Genomic DNA, 20,639 nt, shown 5'->3' with positions numbered 1-20,639 from the left:
TCTTTTGGTCTCCGTTTGCGTGGAATATTTTTTTCCAGCCCTTCACTTTTAGTCTGTATGTGTCCCTTGCTTTGAGGTGGGTCTCTTGTGGACAGCATATATAGGGGTCTTGCTTTTGTGTCCATTCAGCCAGCCTTTGTCTTTTGGTTGGGGCATTCAACCCATTTACATTTAAGGTGATTATTGATAGGTATGGTCCCATTGCCATTTATTTTGTTGTTTGGAGTTCACTTTTATACCACCTTTCTGTGTTTCCTGTCTAGAGAAGATCCTTTAGCATTTGTTGAAAAGCTGGTTTGGTGGTGCTGAATTCTCTCAGCTTTTGCTTGTCTGTAAAGCTTTTGAGTTCTCCTTCATATCTGAATGAGATCCTTGCTGGGTAGAGTAATCTAGGTTGTAGGTTATTCTCTTTCATTACTTTAAGTATGTCCTGCCATTCCCTTCTGGCCTGAAGGGTTTCTATTGATAGATCAGCTGTTATCCTTATGGGAATCCCTTTGTGTGTTATTTGTTGTTTCTCCCTTGCTGCTTTTAATATTTTTTCTTTGTGTTTGATCTTTGTTAATTTGATTAATATGTGTCTTGGGGTGTTTCGCCTTGGGTTTATCCTGTTTGGGACTCTCTGGGTTTCTTGGACTTGGGTGGCTATTTCCTTCCCCATTTTAGGGAAGTTTTCAGCTATTATCTCCTCGAGTAACTTCTCATGGCCTTTCTTTTTGTCTTCTTCTTCTGGGACTCCTATGATTCGAATGTTGGGGCGTTTCACTTTGTCCCAGAGGTCCCTGAGGTTGTCCTCATTTCTTTTGATTCTTTTTTCTTTTTTCCTCTCTGCTTCATTTATTTCCACCATTTTATCTTCTAACTCACTTATCCTATCTTCTATCTCTGTTATTCTACTCATGGTTCCCTCCAGAGTGTTTTTGATCTCATTTATTTCATTCTTAATTTTTAATTGACTTTTTAAATTTCTTCTAGGTCCTTGTTAAACATTTCTTGCATCTTCTCAATCTTTGTCTCCAGGCTATTTATTTGTAACTCCATTTTGTTTTCAAGATTTTGGATCATTTTTATTATCATTATTCTAAATTCTTTTTCAGGTAGATTCCCTATTTCCTCCTCTTTTGTTTGACTTGGTGGGCTTTTTTCATGTTTCTTTAGCTGTTGGGTATTTCTCTGCCTTTTCATCTTGTTTAGATTGCTGTGTCTGGAGTGGGCTTTCTGTATTCTTGTGGTCTGAGGTTCCTTTTTATTGTGGAGGTTTCACCCAGTGGGTGGGGTTGGACGATTGGTTTGTCAAGGTTTCCTGGTTAGGGAAGCTTGTGTTAGCGATCTGGTGCGTGGAATTGGATTTCTTCTCTCTGGAGTGCAATGGAGTGTCCAGTAATGAGTTTTGCGATGGGTCTCTGTGTTAGGTGTGACTTTGGAGAGCCTGTATGTTGACACTCAGGTCTATGTTCCTGCGTTGCTAAAGAATTTGCGTGGTATGTCTTGTACTGGAGCTTATTGGCTCTTGGGTGGTGGTTGGTTTTGGTGTAGGTATGGAAGCTTTTGGATGGTCTCTTATTCCTTAATGTTCCGTGTAGTCAGGAGTTTTCTGGTTTTCTCAGGATTTGGGCTTAAGTCTCCTGCCTCTGGATTTCAGTTTTATTCTTCCAATAGTCTCAAGACTTCTCCAACTATACAGCACTGATAATAAAACTTCTAGGTTAATGGTGAAAAGATTCTCCACCGTGAGAGACAACCAGAGAGGTTCACAGAGTTACATGAAGAATAGGAGAGGGAGGAAGGAGATAGAGGTGAGCAGGAGGAGAAAAAGGGGACTCAAGAGGAGAGAGACAGATCTACGCAGTTATCTGTTCCCAAAGTGTTCTCCGTAGCCCAGACACCCACAAAGATTCACAGAGTTGGATTAGGAAGAGAGGGGGAATGGAGGAAATAGAGGTGTTCTGAGGTAGAAAACAGAGAGTCAAAAGTGGGAGAGTATCACCACACTCCTGAATAGAAATGGGAACTGAATATTGGATTCTTAAATGACCAAAATTTATATCACATACTACTGAAAAACAGAGATTGAAAATCTAGTGTAGAGGTTAGACTCTTTGAAATACAATATTTAAAAACAAAAACACACAAAAAATTTAGAACTGTATATGAAGTTTGGTTTAAAAATAGGGTTTCTCTCTCTCTTTTTTTTCTTTTTGGCAAGGTTATAGTGAAATGAAAATGAAAATTAAGGAATAATAGAGGAGTATTAGAGGACTTTAAAAGGAAATAGGAGAGAAAAACAAGAAAAAGAAAAAAAAAGAAAAAAAAACCTTTTTTTTCCCTAATTAAAAAAATGGTAAAAATATATGAAAATGAAAGTTGAGGAGTAATGGGGGAGTAATAGGGAATTTTAAAAGAAGATAAAAGAAAAAATTAAAAAAAAAAGGAAAGAAAAAAAAATATATTTTTTTAAATTAAAAAAATACATGTACATATATATCTAGGAATTTCTCTGGAGTTGTGGAGTTGTTGCGGTCAGCGTAGGTTCAGTTCAATTTCAGATAGCTCCTCTTTCCAGCTTACACTTCTCGATATCTGTAGGCCCCTTCCTGTGTAGTCGGTGTTACCTTCAGGGAATTTAATCTGTTGCACCGGCCGTTCCCTTTGTTTATTTGGCTTCTGTTTGCCGTGTCTTTGGTGTCTAATATCTGCCTTGACACAGGCGGGCGGAGGCGATCTCCTATTTAGGTTCTCTAGTTCAGTTCAGTCCTGCTGCGGGGAGGGCGGGGCGCTGCAGACAGATACCACTCTGTGTGGATAGCGCTCACCGTGTTCCGGTCACACTGGGTTTGCCCCGCTCACGGGTGTCAGTGCTTTCACCGTCTACACTGCTCAGGCTCCCGGCTGCTCTATATGGAGCGGGCCCTGCGTTGAGTGCGGTTCCAGTTTTCGGGTACTCCACAAAAGCGCGGATTCGGTTGCGCCTGCGCTTTGTGACTTCCCCGGCCTGAGCGGCCCAGACAGCCAGAGGCTTGGGCGCACTCTCCCAGGATGTGGCGCGCCTTTTCCCTCCGCGTCGAGCGGCCCAGGTAGCCAGAGGCTTGGGCGTACTCTCCCGGGTGCAGCACGCCTTTTCCCTCCACGGCGAGTGGCCCAGGCAGCCCAGAGGGTTGGGCGCAATCTCCCCGGGTATGGCGCACTTTTTCCCTCCGTGGCCCCAGCACGCACCGCCAGTCGGGTCTCAGGAAGTCTCTAGCTAGAACCCGGAGGCCTGTTTGCAGTGTGGGAGGGGGTGGCTTCTCAGGGGCTGAGTTTGCCCCTTTCCCCTCCCCCCTGCCTCCTACCTCCAGCGGGGATGGGCCGGCTCTTCTCTGGACATTCTCAGTCCCTTTGTTTTGCGAACCGCCGGCAGTGTGCTCGGGCCAGTTAATTTTGTCCCTTGCTATCCCCCAGTTTAAAAAGGCTCCCTCCGATTGTTCTCAGGGTCTTCGGGCCGGTCCTTACCCTAAGCAATGCCGCCCGCTCCTCTCCGTTCCGCCCCGCTTGTTGCTGGCGGGTACGGGCGTCTGGGGTACTTTTCCGCTGGGAGTTGCTTTTAGGCACGTAATCTGTGGGCCTTGTTTAATTTTTCCTCCCAGTTAGAATGCCGAAAACTTCCCCCAGTCCCACCAGTGAGAGGGTTTCCTGGTGATTGGAAACTTCCTCTATAAAGACTCCCTTCCCGGGACGGGTCTCCGTCCGTAGCTCTTTTGACTCCCTTTTTATTGTTTATATTTTGTCCTACCTCCCTTCGAAGACAATGGGCTGCTTTTCTGGGCGCCTGATGTCCTCTGCTAGCGATCAGAAGTTGTTTTGTGAAATTTGCTCAGCGTTCAAATGTTCTTTCGATGAATTTGTAGGAGAGAAAGTGGTCTCCCCGTCCCATTCCTCCGCCATCTTGGCTCCTCCTGTTTTCTCCTTTTGGAACTCTTATTGGTTAATTGCTGAACCTCCAAGATTGATCTTTGAATTTTCTTATATTTCATATATATTTATATTATTACATATTATGTAAATCTTACATATTATATTTTTATTGTGCTTCCCTCCACCTCCTCCCTTCATTCTTATTTTATTCTTTTTATGAGTATATTCAACTTTCTTTTCCAATCCTCCTACTAAATATTTTATTTCCATTCTGTATTTAATTTCCAGGAGCTCTTAAGTCCTCTGATTACCCATGTTTTATATTTTTTCCAACTCCTATTCTTTTCTCATGGGTGTGATCTCATCCCTTTATGGGTCTTAAATGCAGTTGTTTTGAACTTTTTTTTCTGTATCTTGTTTCTGTTTCTTTATACTTCTTTTTTGTTCATTTGTCTCCGTGTCTTTCGTTTTGATGCTTTTCACAAACAACTGGCCACCTTTGGCCATCATTCATATCTAGGAGTGAGTCAATAAAATCTGCCTGTGTGCAGAGCTTGTCAGCTGCTGAGCTCTAGAAGTTTTCTTCTCACTGGTGAGCCTTTCTCTCTTTGGGGCTTCCCATGTATTTTCCCCTATCCAGACCCTTCTTCATTTCTTTCTAGATTTGGAAGTATGACTCAGACTTTTCGAATATTCCCCCTTCTCAAATTCTTTCTTTACAGAGTGCCTGCATGTGTATAGTGTACATAATGCAGATCTTGGGGTTCTGTCTCAGTTTATTTATCATGCTCAGAGGTTATGGCATGGCATTGTGCTCCTTCCTTTGATAACTATAAGTGTAGTTTGTTGATTTATTTTGTACATGTTTTCTGTTTACTTCATTATGTCTTCGGGAAGAGAGATTTTATGATCTGGATTCATTTGTAATTTTACTGTAGCAGTTTTCCCCTACTTTTTGAATTCTGAATGTTTGTTATCTACAGAGTAGTACAATAATTTCTGTAGCCAATACTCTGTTATTGGATTTTACTTTGTTCCTGGTTTTATGCATTGTGAGTATTGCTGTTGTGGGCATCTTTTTCCATGCAATATTGGCCAAGGTTGTTATTTCTTTAGGATGGAATCCTCAGTGTAATTACTAGATCAAAGGATATAGTCAGTGAAGTCCTTAAAACTTATTTGTAAGTTACTTTCTAAATTGTTGAGTTGGTTTGTATTCTCTGTATCAGTTGGCATTGTTTATTTATTTATTTTAAATTAATTAATTTATTTTAATTGGAGGCTAATTACTTTACAATACTGTGGTGGTTTTTACCATACATTGACATGAATCAGCTATGGGTATACGTGTGTCCCCCATCCCGAATCACCCCTCCCCACCTCCCTCCCCATCCCATCCCTCTGGGTTGTCCCAGTGCACCGGCTTTGAGCACCCTGTCTCATGCATCAAACTTAGACTGGTGATCTATTTCACATATGGTAATATACATATTTCAATGCTATTCTCGCAAATCATCCCACCCTCATCTTCTCCCACAGAGTCCAAAAGTCTGTTCTGTATATCTATGTCTCTTTTGCTGTTTTACATATAGGGTTGTTGTTACCATCTTTCTAAATTCCGTATATATATCTGTTAATAAATACTGTAGTGGTGTTTTTCTTTCTGACTTACTTCACTCTGTATAATTGGCTCCAGTTTCATCCACCTCATTGGAACTGATTCAAATGCATTCGTCTTAATAGCTGAGTAATATTCTGCTGTGTATATGTACCACACCTTTCTTATCCATTCATCTGCTGGTGGACATCTAGGTTGCTGCCATGTCCTGGCTATTATAAACAGTGCTGCGATGAACATTGGGGTACATGTGTCTCTTTCAATTCTGGTGTCCTCAGTGTGTATGCCCCACAGTGGGATTGCTGGGTCATATGGCAGTTCTATTTTCAGTTTTTTAAGGAATCTCCACACTGTTCTCCATAGTGGCTGTTCTAGTTTGCATTCCCACCGACAGTGTAAGAGGGTTCCCTTTTCTCCACACCCTCTCCAGCATTTATTGTTTGTAGACATTTTGATAGCAGCCATTCTGACTGCCGTGAGATGGTACCTCATTGTGGTTTTGATTTGCATTTCTCTGATAATGAGCGATGTTGAGCATCTTTTCCTGTGTTTGTTAGCCATCTGTATGTCTTCTTTGGAGAAATGTCTGTTTAGTTCTTTAGCCTATTTTTTGATTGGGTCATTTATTTTTCTGGTAGGCGTTTTTTATAATTGAAAAGGATAAAACAACTTTGCCAAGTGAAGAATAGTATTACATACTGCACATTTAATTTGCCCTTATATTTGTCTCTTCTTTTGGCTGTTTTTGGTAGTGAGTATGGTCTCTTCTTTTGGCTGTTTTTGGTAGTGAGTATGGACAGTATTTAGATTTTTCTTACTGATTTATCTATGCTTGTTTAATTTCATCTGATGGTTTTAAGGCTTTGTCATGTTGCAGATATTTTTTATTGCTTTCTTCTTACCTTTGTTTGCTTTTTTAATGTGTCTTTAACTTCTATGTGCACAAATAGTTTTTTAAAACATAACTTGTAAAAAAAAACTTGTCCTTCAGATTTTTGGGCTTTGAAAAGCTTTCTTCATCCCAACATACTTCCTTTAAATTTCATTGTATAAATTTGTTTAGTCCATTAGTTTTTTTGTATAACATAAGGCAAAGAACCTCATGTTATAGAATTTTTTCTCTGCATCAGTTCAGTTCAGTCACTCAGTCATGTCTGACTCTTTGTGACCGCATGGACTGCAGCATGCCAGGCCTCCCTGTCCATCACCAACTCCCAGAGCTTGCTCAAAGTCATGTTCATTGAGTCGGTGATGCCATCCAACCATCTCATCCTCTGTCATCCCCTTCTCCTGCCTTCAGTCTTTCCCAGCATCAGGGTCTTTTCCAGTGAGTCAGTTTTTCGCATCAGGTGGCCAAAGGATTGGAGTTTCAGCTTCAACATCAGTCCTTCCAATGAATATTCAGGACTGATTTCCTTTAGAATGGACTGGTTGGATCTCCAAGGGACTCTCAAGAGTCTTCTCCAGCACCACAGTTCAGAAGCATCAATTCTTCAGCTTTCTTTATGGTCCAGCTCTCATATCCATACATGACTACTGCAAAAACCATAACTTTGACTAGATAGACCTTTGTTGGCAAAGTAATGTCTCTCCTTTTTAATAAGCTGTCTAGGTTGGTCATAACTTTTCTTCCAAGGAGCGTCCTTTAATTTCATGGCTGCAGTCACCATCTGCAGTGATTTTGGAGCCCTGAAAAGTAAAGTCTCTCACTGTTTCCATTGTTTCATCATCTATTTGCTATGAAATGATGGGGATGGATGCTATGATCTTAGTTTGCTGAATGTTGAGTTTTAAGCCAACTTTTTTTTCTCTGTACAGTTAAACTCATTTTTCTCTTGTCATTTATTATCATCTAGTTTTCAAATGATTTGAAAAGTCACTTTTTTGTAACATTTTCCACAACTGGAGTCTGTTTCTTGGCTTTTAAATCCTATTCTGCTTATCTTTTTATTCTAATGCAGCATACTTAAAAAAACAAAGACTGTAGCCTTATTAATATGTTTTGTTTTTTCTCTGGTAATGCTAGTCCTTGAAAATCTCCCAAGATGCTAGTTCAGGTTCGAAACTGTGAGGTGTCTTAGTCAGGGAACTGCCAAGAGGCAGTTGGTTCTGAATCCAGGCCAGAGGGAGACCAGTGCAAACATGGAACCTTGGAGCCACTTTCCTGGCACTCCCTAACATGGCCCTGATGAGAAGGAGCATGATCTCAGTTGGTGAAAGGGGTCGGTGAGCAGGTTCACTAAGTATACGTGTGAAGATTGGAGGAGGGTGGGATTTTGAAGCCAAATATGTAGTTACAATTAGTAATACTTTAAAAAAGCTAAATTACCTATTGAGTATAGAAGGCTCTAGAGGCACCAAAGCAAGGGAGTTTGAATGCCTCTTTCTTTCTGGATGGCTTTTTACTTGCTTCATTTATGACTTTCTTTCCTTCTCATGGAAGGCTGTTGAGAGGCTGGGGATAAGGAAGAGAAGAACAAAGAATAATGAGGATAGAGTCAAGACACTTCTATTTGTGTAATTTAAAATATACCTATAATATTTTTTAGAGATGCCTTCAGAACTTCAAATGTTTCAGTCCCATTGTACCCTTTTTTTTTTTAAATTGTAAACAATGACTGGTAGGTTTATTTCAGAATTTCTGCTTGGCCTAGGGCAAATATATCAATGGAATACAAAGAATTTACCAGCTTAAAGTCCATGTTCTTTTTTTTTTAATGGTAATTTTTACAAAAAAATTTTTCATTGAAATATTCTTGAAAGCAAAGTCTTTATCACTCCTGCTTAGCTTTCAGAGTCCTCTTTGGTTGGAGAATCTGGTTCTATTCATAGCCATCACACAATCTTGACTGTGGCTGCAGGCTGTTCTTGCTTCTTATCTGCTATGTAACAGTTCCCAATTCTTGTAGTACAATGTAGATAATGCTAAACTATTCAATAAAATTTTACCAAAAGCAGAGGAGTAAGTAAAAGGACGTTAGCATAGCGAGTAACATGTAATGAGATAATTTTTCAAAGGAGATCTAGTTTTAGCCTTCTTCAGCTCTGCTTTCTCTCTACCTCTGGGATTGCTTCAAATTTACAGAAACCATCTTTTCTCTACCACTTGGGAGAACCTTCAAGCATATGTAGACTCTAAATTTCAATCCCCAAAAAAGAAGACTTCATGATTGACACTGGGAATGCTGAAAATGGGCATGACTTATGCCTTCCACGAGAAATCATAACTAACTGTATTCCAGTAGCTACTATGAGACAGTCATATCTAGCTATATCCCAACAGGCTATTGTCTTTACTAGAGATATGCATGTGGTAGGTGGGTGGCAATCTGTCACAGCCTTTTAGATGATAAATCTATGTGTAATTTATCATATAAAATTATAGTGGGAAATGGCAACCCACTCCAGTATTCTTGCTTAGAAAATTCCATAAACAGAGAAGCCTGATGGACTATAGTCCATGGGGTCACATAGAGTTGGACACTACTGAGTGCACACACACACATTATATTGATGCTCATCTTGTGGCTTTTAAAATAAAGAATACAGTATTTTATAATAAAAACAACAGTGGACTAGAATAAGTAGACCTCGATTCTAGTCTGATTTACTAGTAAACAGTCTTGTCTCTTAGCCAGTGGCTCAGTCTTTCTATAGTTTTGTTGAAAGATTGGGATATAATTAGCCTGTAATTTTACAATTTTATCTTTAATTAAATTGTTTAAATAATTATAAAATTTATACTTGAATTTTTCTCTTGATATATTAATCTCTTTTAATATGATTGACATATTAGTGAGGAATTGTTCTGATAGGAGAAAAAATAGCTTGTTTTACAATGATACATTTTACAGGACAGGATAGGAGAAAAAATAGTTTGTTTTACAGTGATACATTTTACAATACAGGCTCTCCATTGTGCCGACAGGGGACCTGCCTGTATTTAAAAGGGGCTACAGGAGCTCACTGTGAGTTTTTTATGAAGTACATATTTGCCTCTTTATCACATGCAGATTTAGATGTTCTTTTTTTTTTTTTTTTTTTAAGATTTAGATGTTCTTAAACAATTTAATTGTGTGTAGTTCACTGTATACTTAGATTCTGTACTTTCTAGTCTTCGTTCATTCATATATTTGACATTTCATCATTAAAATTTTTAAGTTGAATTTCAACAAAAGCACCATATGTTAAAATACTTGAAGAGTGAGTTATTTGGTACTGTTAGTTAAATATGGAACGATTCTTTTCTTCCTACTTATGTGTGATCTGTTTTTTTTCTCCCAGAGTGAAAAGCTGTTGTTATATGATACAGTACAGAGTGAGCTGGAGGAGAAGATCAGAAGGCTTGAAGAGGACCGGCACAGCATTGATATTACCTCAGGTAAAGGGAAGGCTGTGATTCATGTGTGAGCGACACTGAACCTCTGGTTTACTGAGGTGTCTCATCACATCTCGTCTCCTATACAAACGGTATATAAATCAGGTGTCCTAAAGAGCGGGCAGGAGGAAGACTGCTAAAAAATTTGCTGTGATTGTGAGTGTTGCTTTAATGGACTCATACTTCAGAAAGATGTAGAAAATGAAGCACATGAAAAGGAATAAAACAGAAGTACGACAGAACAACAGGCATAAGAATAATGTACTGTAAGAACAGTTAAGAATATTACTACAACAGAAGAGTAGTATTGGAAGACAGCTACAGTATATATTCTTTCCTCTTAAGTCTTGAAAGATTGTCACGTGGAAGAAGGAATAGAAGCCTTTTCTCTTGGTCCTACACAAACTAGGACAAAAGGATGGATATTATAAGGAGGCAGATTTTTGTCTCAAAAAAGGGAAATATTTATTAACAATTAGATTAGGCCAAAGTGAAATTGGCTTTTTCAGGGAAAGGCTTTCTACACCTTGGAAGATTTCCTGGGTTATCCTATGATTCTTGCGTGTGTACTGTGTTACTTGTTATAAATTCTGTTTCTCCAGTATGGAGAAGGCAGGCTCCCGTGCCACTGTTCCATTAGTTGGGTGACCATGGGTGACAGTTGTTTTAGCTTTTCTGAGTCAGTCTGTTCATATGATTGAAGTAATGAAACTGTCTGCCTGAGAGGTAACTTTGAAGATTAGTTGAGACCACTCATGTGATGAATATTTAAGTGCCTGACATTTATGTTCATCAGTTACTAGGCGTTAAGTGCCAAATTGAATTTTGCTCTAATGAAAGCAGAGGAAAATTCATGAATATATAGCTGCTCATGAAATTATATCTAGTCATATATATATATATAGTATATACCCATATTTATATCATATAAACATAGCCACCAATGCAGTTTTGCTACTATGAAATTATAGTCTTTTTTCCCCTTTGATCTCAAGAAATCAGATAATACTTAATTTTTATTTACTTGCCAGAGCTGTGGAACGATGAGCTTCAGTCAAGAAAAAAGAGGAAGGATCCTTTCAGTCCTGACAAAAAGAAGCCAGTTGTTGTGTCAGATATCCTTTTTCAAATTTTCCATGTTTTTTTAAAATTTTTTGTTGTTGTTTTAATGTACTTTTTTGCACTGTGCACTCTGTAACTTTTATTAGTATACATTGTCTTCATTTGCATAATCCTGTAATAAGAAAAGATGATTTTAAAAAATGATTGAAAGCAGAAGGGTATAGTTTAGATTAAGCGAGGTAGAGAGGTTAAGAAATTTAGCCATGATCTCAACTTTGAAAATTAATATGGCTTTGTAGATCACAAGGGCTTTGAAATGAAGCAGCTGTTTATTATATAGCATGATTGGTTAATTCTCGTGTACTTTTTAACATTTTTAATGTCTCTGAAACTGGTATGCCTTTAAATTAATGTATACATTCAATCTTGGCATTCCCTATGGTACCCTCCCCTGGCTCCTGCTTTCCCCTCACCCACCTCAAAATAGTGATTAGGTTGTTGGTGTATCTTACTGTCAGAGACACCATAGGATTAAGAGAATATAGTTATAATATCTGAAGTACTAGAACATACTTATGCCGGTACTAAGTTTTTTGAAAAACAGTTTGGAGTCAGAATTCAGCATGTTGAAGGTTTCTGTCTTAAGTCATTCTTCCAGTCTCTGAAAAACGGAAATTTGGAAGTGTAGTTTAAAATCGAAATTCTTATAGCTAAACTGACCTTGACTTTTCAACGTCCGTATATAGTTTATATGTTACAAGATCTTGATATTCTTGAAGACTGGACAACAATAAGGAAGGTATGATTAAAGAGCAATGGAATTCAAGTATATTTTTTGTAGTCTACTTTTTAAGAGTCTATAATTTTTCACTAATATATCAAAATATTGTTATAAATATGCTTTACTTTGCAACAGTCTCTCTAAGGCAGTCATTACTAATACAGATAACTGTGGATTGCAAGAGTATTTTAAGAGAGGCATGTTAACTGTTTGATTGTATTTTTTCCTGTGATAATGTAATTAATCATTTATGCAAAAGTATGGAAAAGTGTTTAGGTTGCCCCAAAATAGTAATGAATTACCATTCTGTGCCTAGTTCTTAGCCTGGTACTGGCTCACAGAAGGCACTCAGATATATTTGTTGAATGAATGAAAGTTGAGTGAATATTTGAACCTTTATTATACATTTTTGCATTTTGTCATTAAACATTGAAATGTTAGAAGATTTTCTGTGCCTGTTTAAAAGTGGAGACTTATTTTCCCATTAAAATTTTCCATTCTCAGAAGCTTCTCAGTTGAGAATTTGAGATTATATTAGGTATTGATAACATCTCTAGAAGAAATTTTTATTCTTTTTATATTCCCATGGTTTTAGACATTACCAATTTATTGAAGCAGATCATGTTTCACTGTGTTTGTTATTAAGCTTGTAAGTTTTATATATTAAATGGATATCGAAATATACTTTGATTTTGAACTCAGACATCTTTCTTCTTTTTTTTTTTAATTAAGGCAATGGCTACACTTGGTCCACATAGAGTGAAAACAGAACGTAAGTCATTTTGTCTGAGTTCAGAAATCTTCTCTTTGGAGACTTTTAAAGTCATCTACATATTAAACCACTCCCCCATCACTGGTTTCATTTCATCAGTGGACACTATATGCAGAACTGTGAAAAATTCTTCTGGAGTATTTGCCTCATGTAAAAGTTTTGCAATTTCTAAATGGAATGTATTTCTTCTTTTAGTGTTTCAACTGCATTACAATTGCTGATAATGGATCAGTAATCTTAAAAGTATTTATTTAGTGCTTTTTAATGGGCTCAATAATTCTATAGGGGAGGTGTCTGGAGTCCGTGGATGGCCTTCAGAGAGACTGTGAATAGGAATTGTGGAATTTCAATTCCACAAGCCTCTGGAATTGTGGGCAAAATTACTTCTGTATCTATATTTTCTACGAGAGAGATTAGAATGCTTGCAGTGGGGTTCATCAAAAATCCAGAAATCACTGCCAAAGTAGTGACAGACATTATTGTCTAGAATAATTTCTCTGTTCCTACATTCTTTCACTATATAGATTTGAGCCATGGATTCCTTTAAGAGTCTCACTACACTGTTGAATGCGTCTCCTCCCCAGCCCCTGTTATCTTTAGCATGTGTATTCTTTGTTTTCTTCATGGCACTTACCACAATTTGTAATTTTTTGATTGTTTACATGTTTACCTGTCTCCTGAGAGAATCGTAAGCTCCACAAAGGTCAGAAATCTGTCTGTTTCAGTCACAGTGCTCAGAAAACATTTGTTGAATGAATGAATGAGTGAATACTTACTGAAAACCTTTTACATACCAGGCACTTTTTGAGGTCAGTGAATGCAGTGGTACAAGACTTGAATCTTCCTGGAACTTCCTTGAGGGAGGCAGAATGATAATGTATATGTAAATAGATAACTAACTAGATAATGACAAATTGTAATAATTGCTATGAAGGAAATATAAAGCTGTGAGAAAGATTAACGAGGAGTGGGTAGAGTGGTTGGGGAAGACCTTTCTGAGGTGGTGACATTTGAATGATGCAGAGGGGCGTATTTAATGGTGTGCTTTTGACAGTGTGCTTCCATAAAGAATTTTTTTTTTTCTGCATGAGTTTATCTGATGAATCTCAAACCATTTCTAGAATTTCAAAATGAAAATTCTACGGAGGGCATTTGCTTTTTAGAATCAAAGGCCTGGGAAATTCTTGGAATATATGTTAAACTTTGCTTTTTTGAAAGTGTCAGTTGAGACAGTAAAAAGTGTCAGGCAAGACAATATGAACAAGTATAATTTTCAGTGGAATTATGATAACTTAGATTTTAAATCTTACTTAAAATTGGCACTAGTAAAGCAGAATGCATCATCTCTCCTCCTTACACTTGTCTAGTTATTGATTTATTATATATTGTTTGTGTGTGTGTTAGTCATTCAGTTGTGTCCGACTCTCCGTAACCCCATGGACTGTAGCCCATCAGGCTCCTCTTTCCATGGAATTTCTCCAGGCAAGAATACTGGGTTGCCATTCCCTTCTCCAGGGGATCTTCCCCACCCAGGGATTGAACCTGAGTCTCCTGCTTTGCAGGCAGATTCTTTGCCATCTGAGCCATCAGGGTTTTTCAGTGGAAATATGACAACTCAGATTTTAAATCTTACTTAAAACTGGCATTAATAATGAGTAATATATCTGCCCTCTTGCACTTGTCTAGTTAATTGATTTATTATATATTGTTTAGCTTTATTAAATAGCTCTATTAAAAACAGTGAATTATATAACAAATGTAGGAAATGAAATTCTCTTTGTTTTTATTAGATGTAGATTTGTTATCTAAAAAATATTTTTAGTGTTTTTTCACATATATGCGTGGATTGGTATTAATGCTTAAGTGTTCTGCACTTTTGTTCTTCTGATAGTGTCTTATTAATATAATGGTTTTTGAACTGATCCCTTTAGCACCCGTGAAACTGGAAAAACACCTGCACAGTGCTAGATCTGAAGAGGGAAGGTTATACTATGACGGTGAATGGTATATACGTGGACAGACGATATGTATTGACAAAAAAGATGAATGTCCTACAAGGTAAAAAGCCTTTATTGTTTCAATGCTGCTTAGTATTAGAGTGTACTACGTTGTTGTTGGTAAATTTTTGCTGCTTGTGTAGTGCATTCATAATACATTAATATTTGCCTATGGATTTCTTTCTTCTCGTGATGTATGATTTGATTAGCATGTTTGAACACCGGTGTTATGTTATTCACTAGAGTTACATATTAAGTTCATAGACACAAGCATTAACGTAAGTGAAAAGATTAGAATTATTTAGCCAGGTAAGAAATCCCATTTGTTAATTCTTACAGTAGATGACTTGTTATGGTTCTTGTATTATGACCTTTAAACCAGACTACTATGAATTTGACAGTGTGATTCCACCGTGTGGCTCTTAATTCTTAACTTTTGGAGGAATATTTTAGTATTTTGTATAAAAAAAATCGCATCTATTAGAATGGGAAAGGAATTGAAAATTAATGAAAATTTAGAGTGATGGTAATTAAAGTATAACTTGCAAACTGAAAATTGCCTTTTAAAAGATTCAACCTGTCTGGGCTTAAATAAAGTTTGTATAGTTATTTATAGAGCCTTCTAAGTTTTCTCTGGTGTGACCTTTGGAAAATATTAATGTGCCTCACTTCTTTAGTTCCTTTAGTAGTTTTTTATTTAATCCTCAGAGTTTTTTTTGTCCTCTACAATAAGAAAATAACTTTTTCTAGGTAGTAATAGTAAATAAAGTGTTTGCATTTAGTATTAAGTACTCATTTCAGGAGCAAACTTTTCTCATAAAAGTCCATTGAGCTAATTAATTACTAGGTTATATATATAATGCCCCTGGGTTTTTTGCTTTATCTTCTTGCTTTTGAGTCATATAACTGCTACTATTTAGAATCTGTGTGTGTGCATGCTAGTTGCTTCAGTTCTGTCAGATTCTTTGTGATCCCATGGACTACAGCCTGCCAGGCTCCTCTGTCCATGTGATTCTCCAGGCAAAATACTAGAGTGGGTTGCCATGCCCTCCTCCAGGGGATCTTCCTGACCCAGGGATCGAATCCATGTCTCAGATATCCAATATTGGCAGGTGGGTTTTTTACCACTAGCACCACCTGGGAAGCATACATATTATATTATAAATATATGTACATATATATATATATAAAATACCCCTGGCTTCTTTGCTTTATCTTATTGCTTTTGAGACTTATAACTACTACTGTGTAGCATAAATGTGGTTAGAAAGGAAATGCTTGTGCTCAGTCACTAAGTTGTGTCTGACTCTTTGCAACCCCTTGGACTGTAGCCAGTCAGACTCCTTTATCCATGGGACTTCCCAGGCAAGAATACTGGAGTGGGTTGCCATTTCATTCTCCAGGGGAAGGCTCCAGGGGATCTTCCTGCACCATAGATCAAACCCTTGACTCCTGTATTAGCAGGTGGATTCTTTACTATTGAGCCACCAGGGTAGCCCTAAAAAGGAGATAAAATAGCATAAAAGAGGATTAAACATAAACATAGTTTTAGAAAGACTTCTGTTAGGTTGGTGCAAATGTAATGTGGTTTTGGACTGTGAGTTTTAAATCATTGTTACTAGGTTCAAACACATCTTTATTAATCAAAATAGGAACCATTACAATCAACACATTTTTGCCAATGAAAAATGAGTTTATTTCTGTAGCACAAAAATCCATGCTTCGAGATGTGATGAACTCTTTCTTAGAAAACATTTTCTGCACCCTGCTGGTTGTAGAAGCGTTTTCCCCACGAGAAGTTGTTGAGATGCTTGAAGTGGTTGTCAGTTGGCATGAGGTTAGGTAAATATGGCAGATGAGGCAAAACTCGTATCCCAGTTTGTTCAACTTTGAAACAGTGGTGGTGTGATGTGCGTTTGGGTATTTTCGTGGAGAAGAATTGGACCCTTTCTGTTGCATGCTGGATGCAGGCATTGCAGTTTTCAGTGCATCTCATCAATTTGCTGAGCATACTTCTTAGATCTAATGGTTTCATCAGGATTCAGAAAGCTGTAGTGGATCAAATGGGCAGCAGACCACCAAACAGTGACTGTGGCCTTTTTTGGGGGTAAATTAGGCTTTGGGAAGTGCTTTGGAGCTGCTTCTTGGTCCAACCACTGAGCTGGTCATCCAAAGTATTGGAGAATCATCTTCAACATCAGTCCTTCCAATGAACACCCAGAACTGATCTCATTTAGGATGGACTGGTTGGATCTCCTTGCAGTCCAAGGGACTCTCAAGAATCTTATCCAACACCACAGTTCAAAAGCATCAATTCTTCAGCACTCAGCTTTCTTTATAGTCCAACTCTCACATCCATACATGACTACTGGAAAAGCCATAGCCTTGACTAGATGGACCTTTGTTGACAAAGTAATGTCTCTGCTTTTTAATATGCTGTCTAGGTTGGTCATAACTTTCCTTCCAAGGAGTAAGCATCTTTTAATTTCATGGCTGCAGTCACCATCTGCAGTGATTTGGGAGCCCAAAAAAATAAAGTCAGCCACTGTTTCCACTGTTTCCCCATCTATTTGCCATGAAGTGATGGGACCGGATGCCATGATCTCAGTTTTCTGAATGTTGAGCTTTAAGCCAACTTTTTCACTCTCCCCTTTCACTTTCATCAAGAGGCTCTTTAGTTCTACTTCACTTTCTGCCATAAGGGTGGTGTCATCTGCTTATCTGAGGTTGTTGATATTTTTCCCGGCAGTCTTGATTCCAGCTTGTGCTTCTTCCAGCACAGCGTTTCTCGTGATGTACTCTGCATAGAAGTTAAATAAGCCTTGACGTACTCCTTTTCCTATTTGGAACCAGTCTGTTGTTCCATGTCCAGTTCTAACTGTTGCTTCTTGACCTGCATAGAGGTTTCTCAAGAGGCAGGTCAGGTGGTCTGGTATTCCCATCTTTTCCAGGATTTTCCACAGTTTATTGTGATTCACACAGTCAAAGACTTTGGCATAGTCAGTAAAGCAGAAATAGATGTTTTTCTGGAACTCTCTTGCTTTTTCGATATCCAGCGGGTGTTGGCGATTTGATCTCTATAATCAGTGTTGAGTTCTTCAACAACTTCTCGTGTAGTTGTAATAGGATCAGCTTCGATGATGGCTCTCAATTTCGTTGTCAACTTGTGGTGACTGGCCGCTGTACTTCTCATCTTCAAGCTCTCGGCACCTTTGCAAAACTTCTTGAGTCACTACTATACTGTATGTTCATTAGCAGTTTCTGGGTCAAATGCATTGATGTTGTGAGTTGTCTTTGATGCTTTATGACCCATTTTGAACTCGAATGAGAAAAATCACCCAAATCTGCTTTTTGTCTAGCATCATTTCCCTTGTCTAAAATAAATGTAAAATACAGAGCCAAGTAATAAGTCATTAGCAAAAATACATAAAGTGAGAAATGTATATTAAAAAATGATGTATAACATAACACATTTATTTAAGAATGTATTCCAATATCAAATGGCAAAGTTCAACAATGCAAAACCGCAGTTACCTTTGCACCACCCTAATATATAAAGATTAATAGTGTTTAAAAAAAAATCTGTTTGAGTATCATAGATGCTTGACACTGGGAATTAAGATTTGTATTTAGAACATATCCTACAACCATATCAATATGAGTTGGAGCTGTAATACCATAGATAAGGAGTGGTTTTAGCTCCACTTTTTTGTCTTTTGGAGGTGGAGTGGGAATGGACAATGTGCTTTTAATGGTTCCAAGAGTAAAATTTAACAACTCTATTAAGAAAAGAAAGGAGACAATTGTGTTGCTGAATGTGGTATTTTTGGCCGCATGCCCTGCTAGTAGCATTCCGATAAATGACAATTACATACCTGAGTCTGTCCTTACAGTCCAGCTATTGTGGTTTTATAGCTAATGCTCTAAAATGAGTGGAGGAGGCAGACTGTCATTCATTCATTCATATTTTTTTTTCTTTTTAGTGCTGTAATTACAACAATTAACCATGATGAAGTTTGGTTTAAGAGGCCTGATGGAAGCAAATCTAAGCTTTACATTTCACAGCTACAGAAAGGAAAATACTCAATTAAACATTCGTAATCATGATTTAAGTGTTATCTAAATCTACCTTATTAGTGTTACCAAGTATGATGTGCCATGGGAATAAAAAAATGTATTCATTAACTTAATATTCTCATTAAATCATGAGAGACTGTGTATTTATAGGTAGTATTCTAAGTAAACCTCATGTTGATATGTTATTAAAAGAGACAGTAATAAAAGTTTAGTCATGATCATTACATTTATTTGCCTTTTTGATCCAATGACCAATAGGTGTATATGGTAGGGGTTTCTTACTAAATTTTTTTCTTTGGTTTTTATGTAAATCTGTCTTACCTTTAGTGAACTGTGTTAGCAATGGCTACATTTATCTGCAGTTTTCTTGATTTTCAAGATCTTTTCTCTGATCATGTATTTGTAAATAAGCCTGATAAGATGTTTCCTATAAATGGTTTGTAATAGCACATTCGTGTTAAATCAGAAATGAAATTTAAACGTATATACGTGCATATGTATAGATGGCTTCATCAGCTTATTTAGAACTGATGGCCTTACTTTACAATCTTATTTTACCCAAAATTAAGCTATTGGGCTTGAAAGCTAAAAGGAGCACTTTTATAGACTAGCAGCTTTCCTTCTCCTCTTCCTTGATTGTATGGTTGTGACCTATTTTTACAGATCATACTGTATGTTGATTAGCAAGATTAGTGTCAAGTAATAACATGCTTCTTCCTGTGTTTCTTGTGAATCTTTGGAGGGCAGGTATTGATGCCTGATATTTATGATACAGTATGTAAGTGGGTGGACAGTAACTGACAGTATTGTGGTACTTGCTATACATGTCTGATCTTTTGAAACAGATTTTTTAGTAAGCATTTTCCAGAGGTAAAACTAGGTTCATATCCTAATTTTATTTCTAGGGCAAAATAGACAGGGATGATCTCCTTGAATCTATTCCCAAATTAATACTTTTATCTTCGGTGTTTCTACACTTTAAGGCCACTTCGTGCAATTTAGAAAGTATTGGCCTCTCTTCCCCTAGTCACATTCAGAATTAACTTTTAAAACCTCGGGAACAGTACAGAGATTGAAACCCTCAATATGGCAGCACAATTGGCTGTAGTATGTATTAGGGTACAACCAAATCAGGTATTCCTGGCGGTCTTATGCACTTTAATTTCTGTTATATTGAGACTTAAGAGAATGAAGAAGAGATCTACTTGTTAACACTTAGGGCAGGAATATCTGCATTTTTCTGTTTGTTTTCTCACTGTTTTACCTCTGCAGACATCTTCCTGTGCAGATCACTACTTCAAAATTGCCAAATGTTAATTAAAATATTTGACTTCTGAAATTCCTTGTCAGCAAAATTATGAATGTTGTTCTGTTTCTAATTAACCTTAGCAAATGTACATAATGTCATAATCTGATAGTATTTGACAGTACTTATGTATACAATGTTTCATAAGCATTTTTAATAAGATTTGTATTTTTAAATTTAGTATATAATAAAAAGATGTGTTTGAGTGTCATTCGTAGTGTCTTGAATGACTTGTGCATGAGTTCTTTTATTTATAACCTGTCTACTTCTGAGAAGGATTTGAGCCAGTTAACATGAATAGATATGGAGTGTTGAACAAATGTTACTGCTTCTCTATTTCAACTTCTGTTGCAGATATTTAAGATGGCTAAGTTATACTTAAATATATGCATATATGTTCTACTTTAATAAAAATATATTGAATAAGTTCTGAAATTTTAAGTAAAAGTCTTTATTTTAAAAACCATGATTTAGCACATTTACTTTCAGAACTTCAATGTTTGTATCATATAAAACAAATTCCATAAAATTGATACTGATTGAGGTAAGCATATGCTTGTCTGTGATTGAAGTACTATAAAATAGATTTCATTTTGTCAGTTTGCCATTTGACTTCTGGTCAAATAGTTTAGTTTAGGGGAACTGTTCAGTTCAGTTCAGTTCAGTTGCTTAGTCGTGTCCGACTTTTTGCAACCCCATGACTGCAGCACGCCAGGCCTCCCTGTCCATCACCAACTCCCGGAGTTTACTCAAACTC

General features: G+C 37.3%; 1 protein-coding gene across 2 annotated transcripts in view; it reads left to right on the top strand.

Moving 5' to 3' along the window:
- Positions 1-20,093, top strand: part of BRMS1L (BRMS1 like transcriptional repressor) — a 48,132-nt gene extending 28,039 nt beyond the window's left edge. The window contains exons 5-10 of one of the 2 annotated variants that reach the window (XM_070478025.1): positions 9,794-9,890; positions 10,919-11,002; positions 11,684-11,748; positions 12,463-12,502; positions 14,434-14,560; positions 18,483-20,093. In XM_070478025.1, coding sequence (XP_070334126.1) covers positions 9,794-9,890; positions 10,919-11,002; positions 11,684-11,748; positions 12,463-12,502; positions 14,434-14,560; positions 18,483-18,600 — 531 coding nt within the window. In that variant the 3' untranslated portion in view covers positions 18,601-20,093. Of the gene's footprint in view, positions 1-9,793; positions 9,891-10,918; positions 11,003-11,683; positions 11,749-12,462; positions 12,503-13,227; positions 13,312-14,433; positions 14,561-18,482 lie in introns of those variants that run through there. The other variant, XM_070478026.1, reaches the window with a different exon arrangement.
- Positions 20,094-20,639: the final 546 nt, after the last annotated feature.

The sequence above is a fragment of the Odocoileus virginianus genome, chromosome 16, assembly GCF_023699985.2.
Source record: "Odocoileus virginianus isolate 20LAN1187 ecotype Illinois chromosome 16, Ovbor_1.2, whole genome shotgun sequence".
Taxonomy (NCBI): Eukaryota; Metazoa; Chordata; class Mammalia; order Artiodactyla; family Cervidae; genus Odocoileus; species Odocoileus virginianus.
The sequence above is the reverse complement of the archived record's forward strand: the minus strand, read 5'-3'. Positions and strand labels throughout refer to the sequence as shown.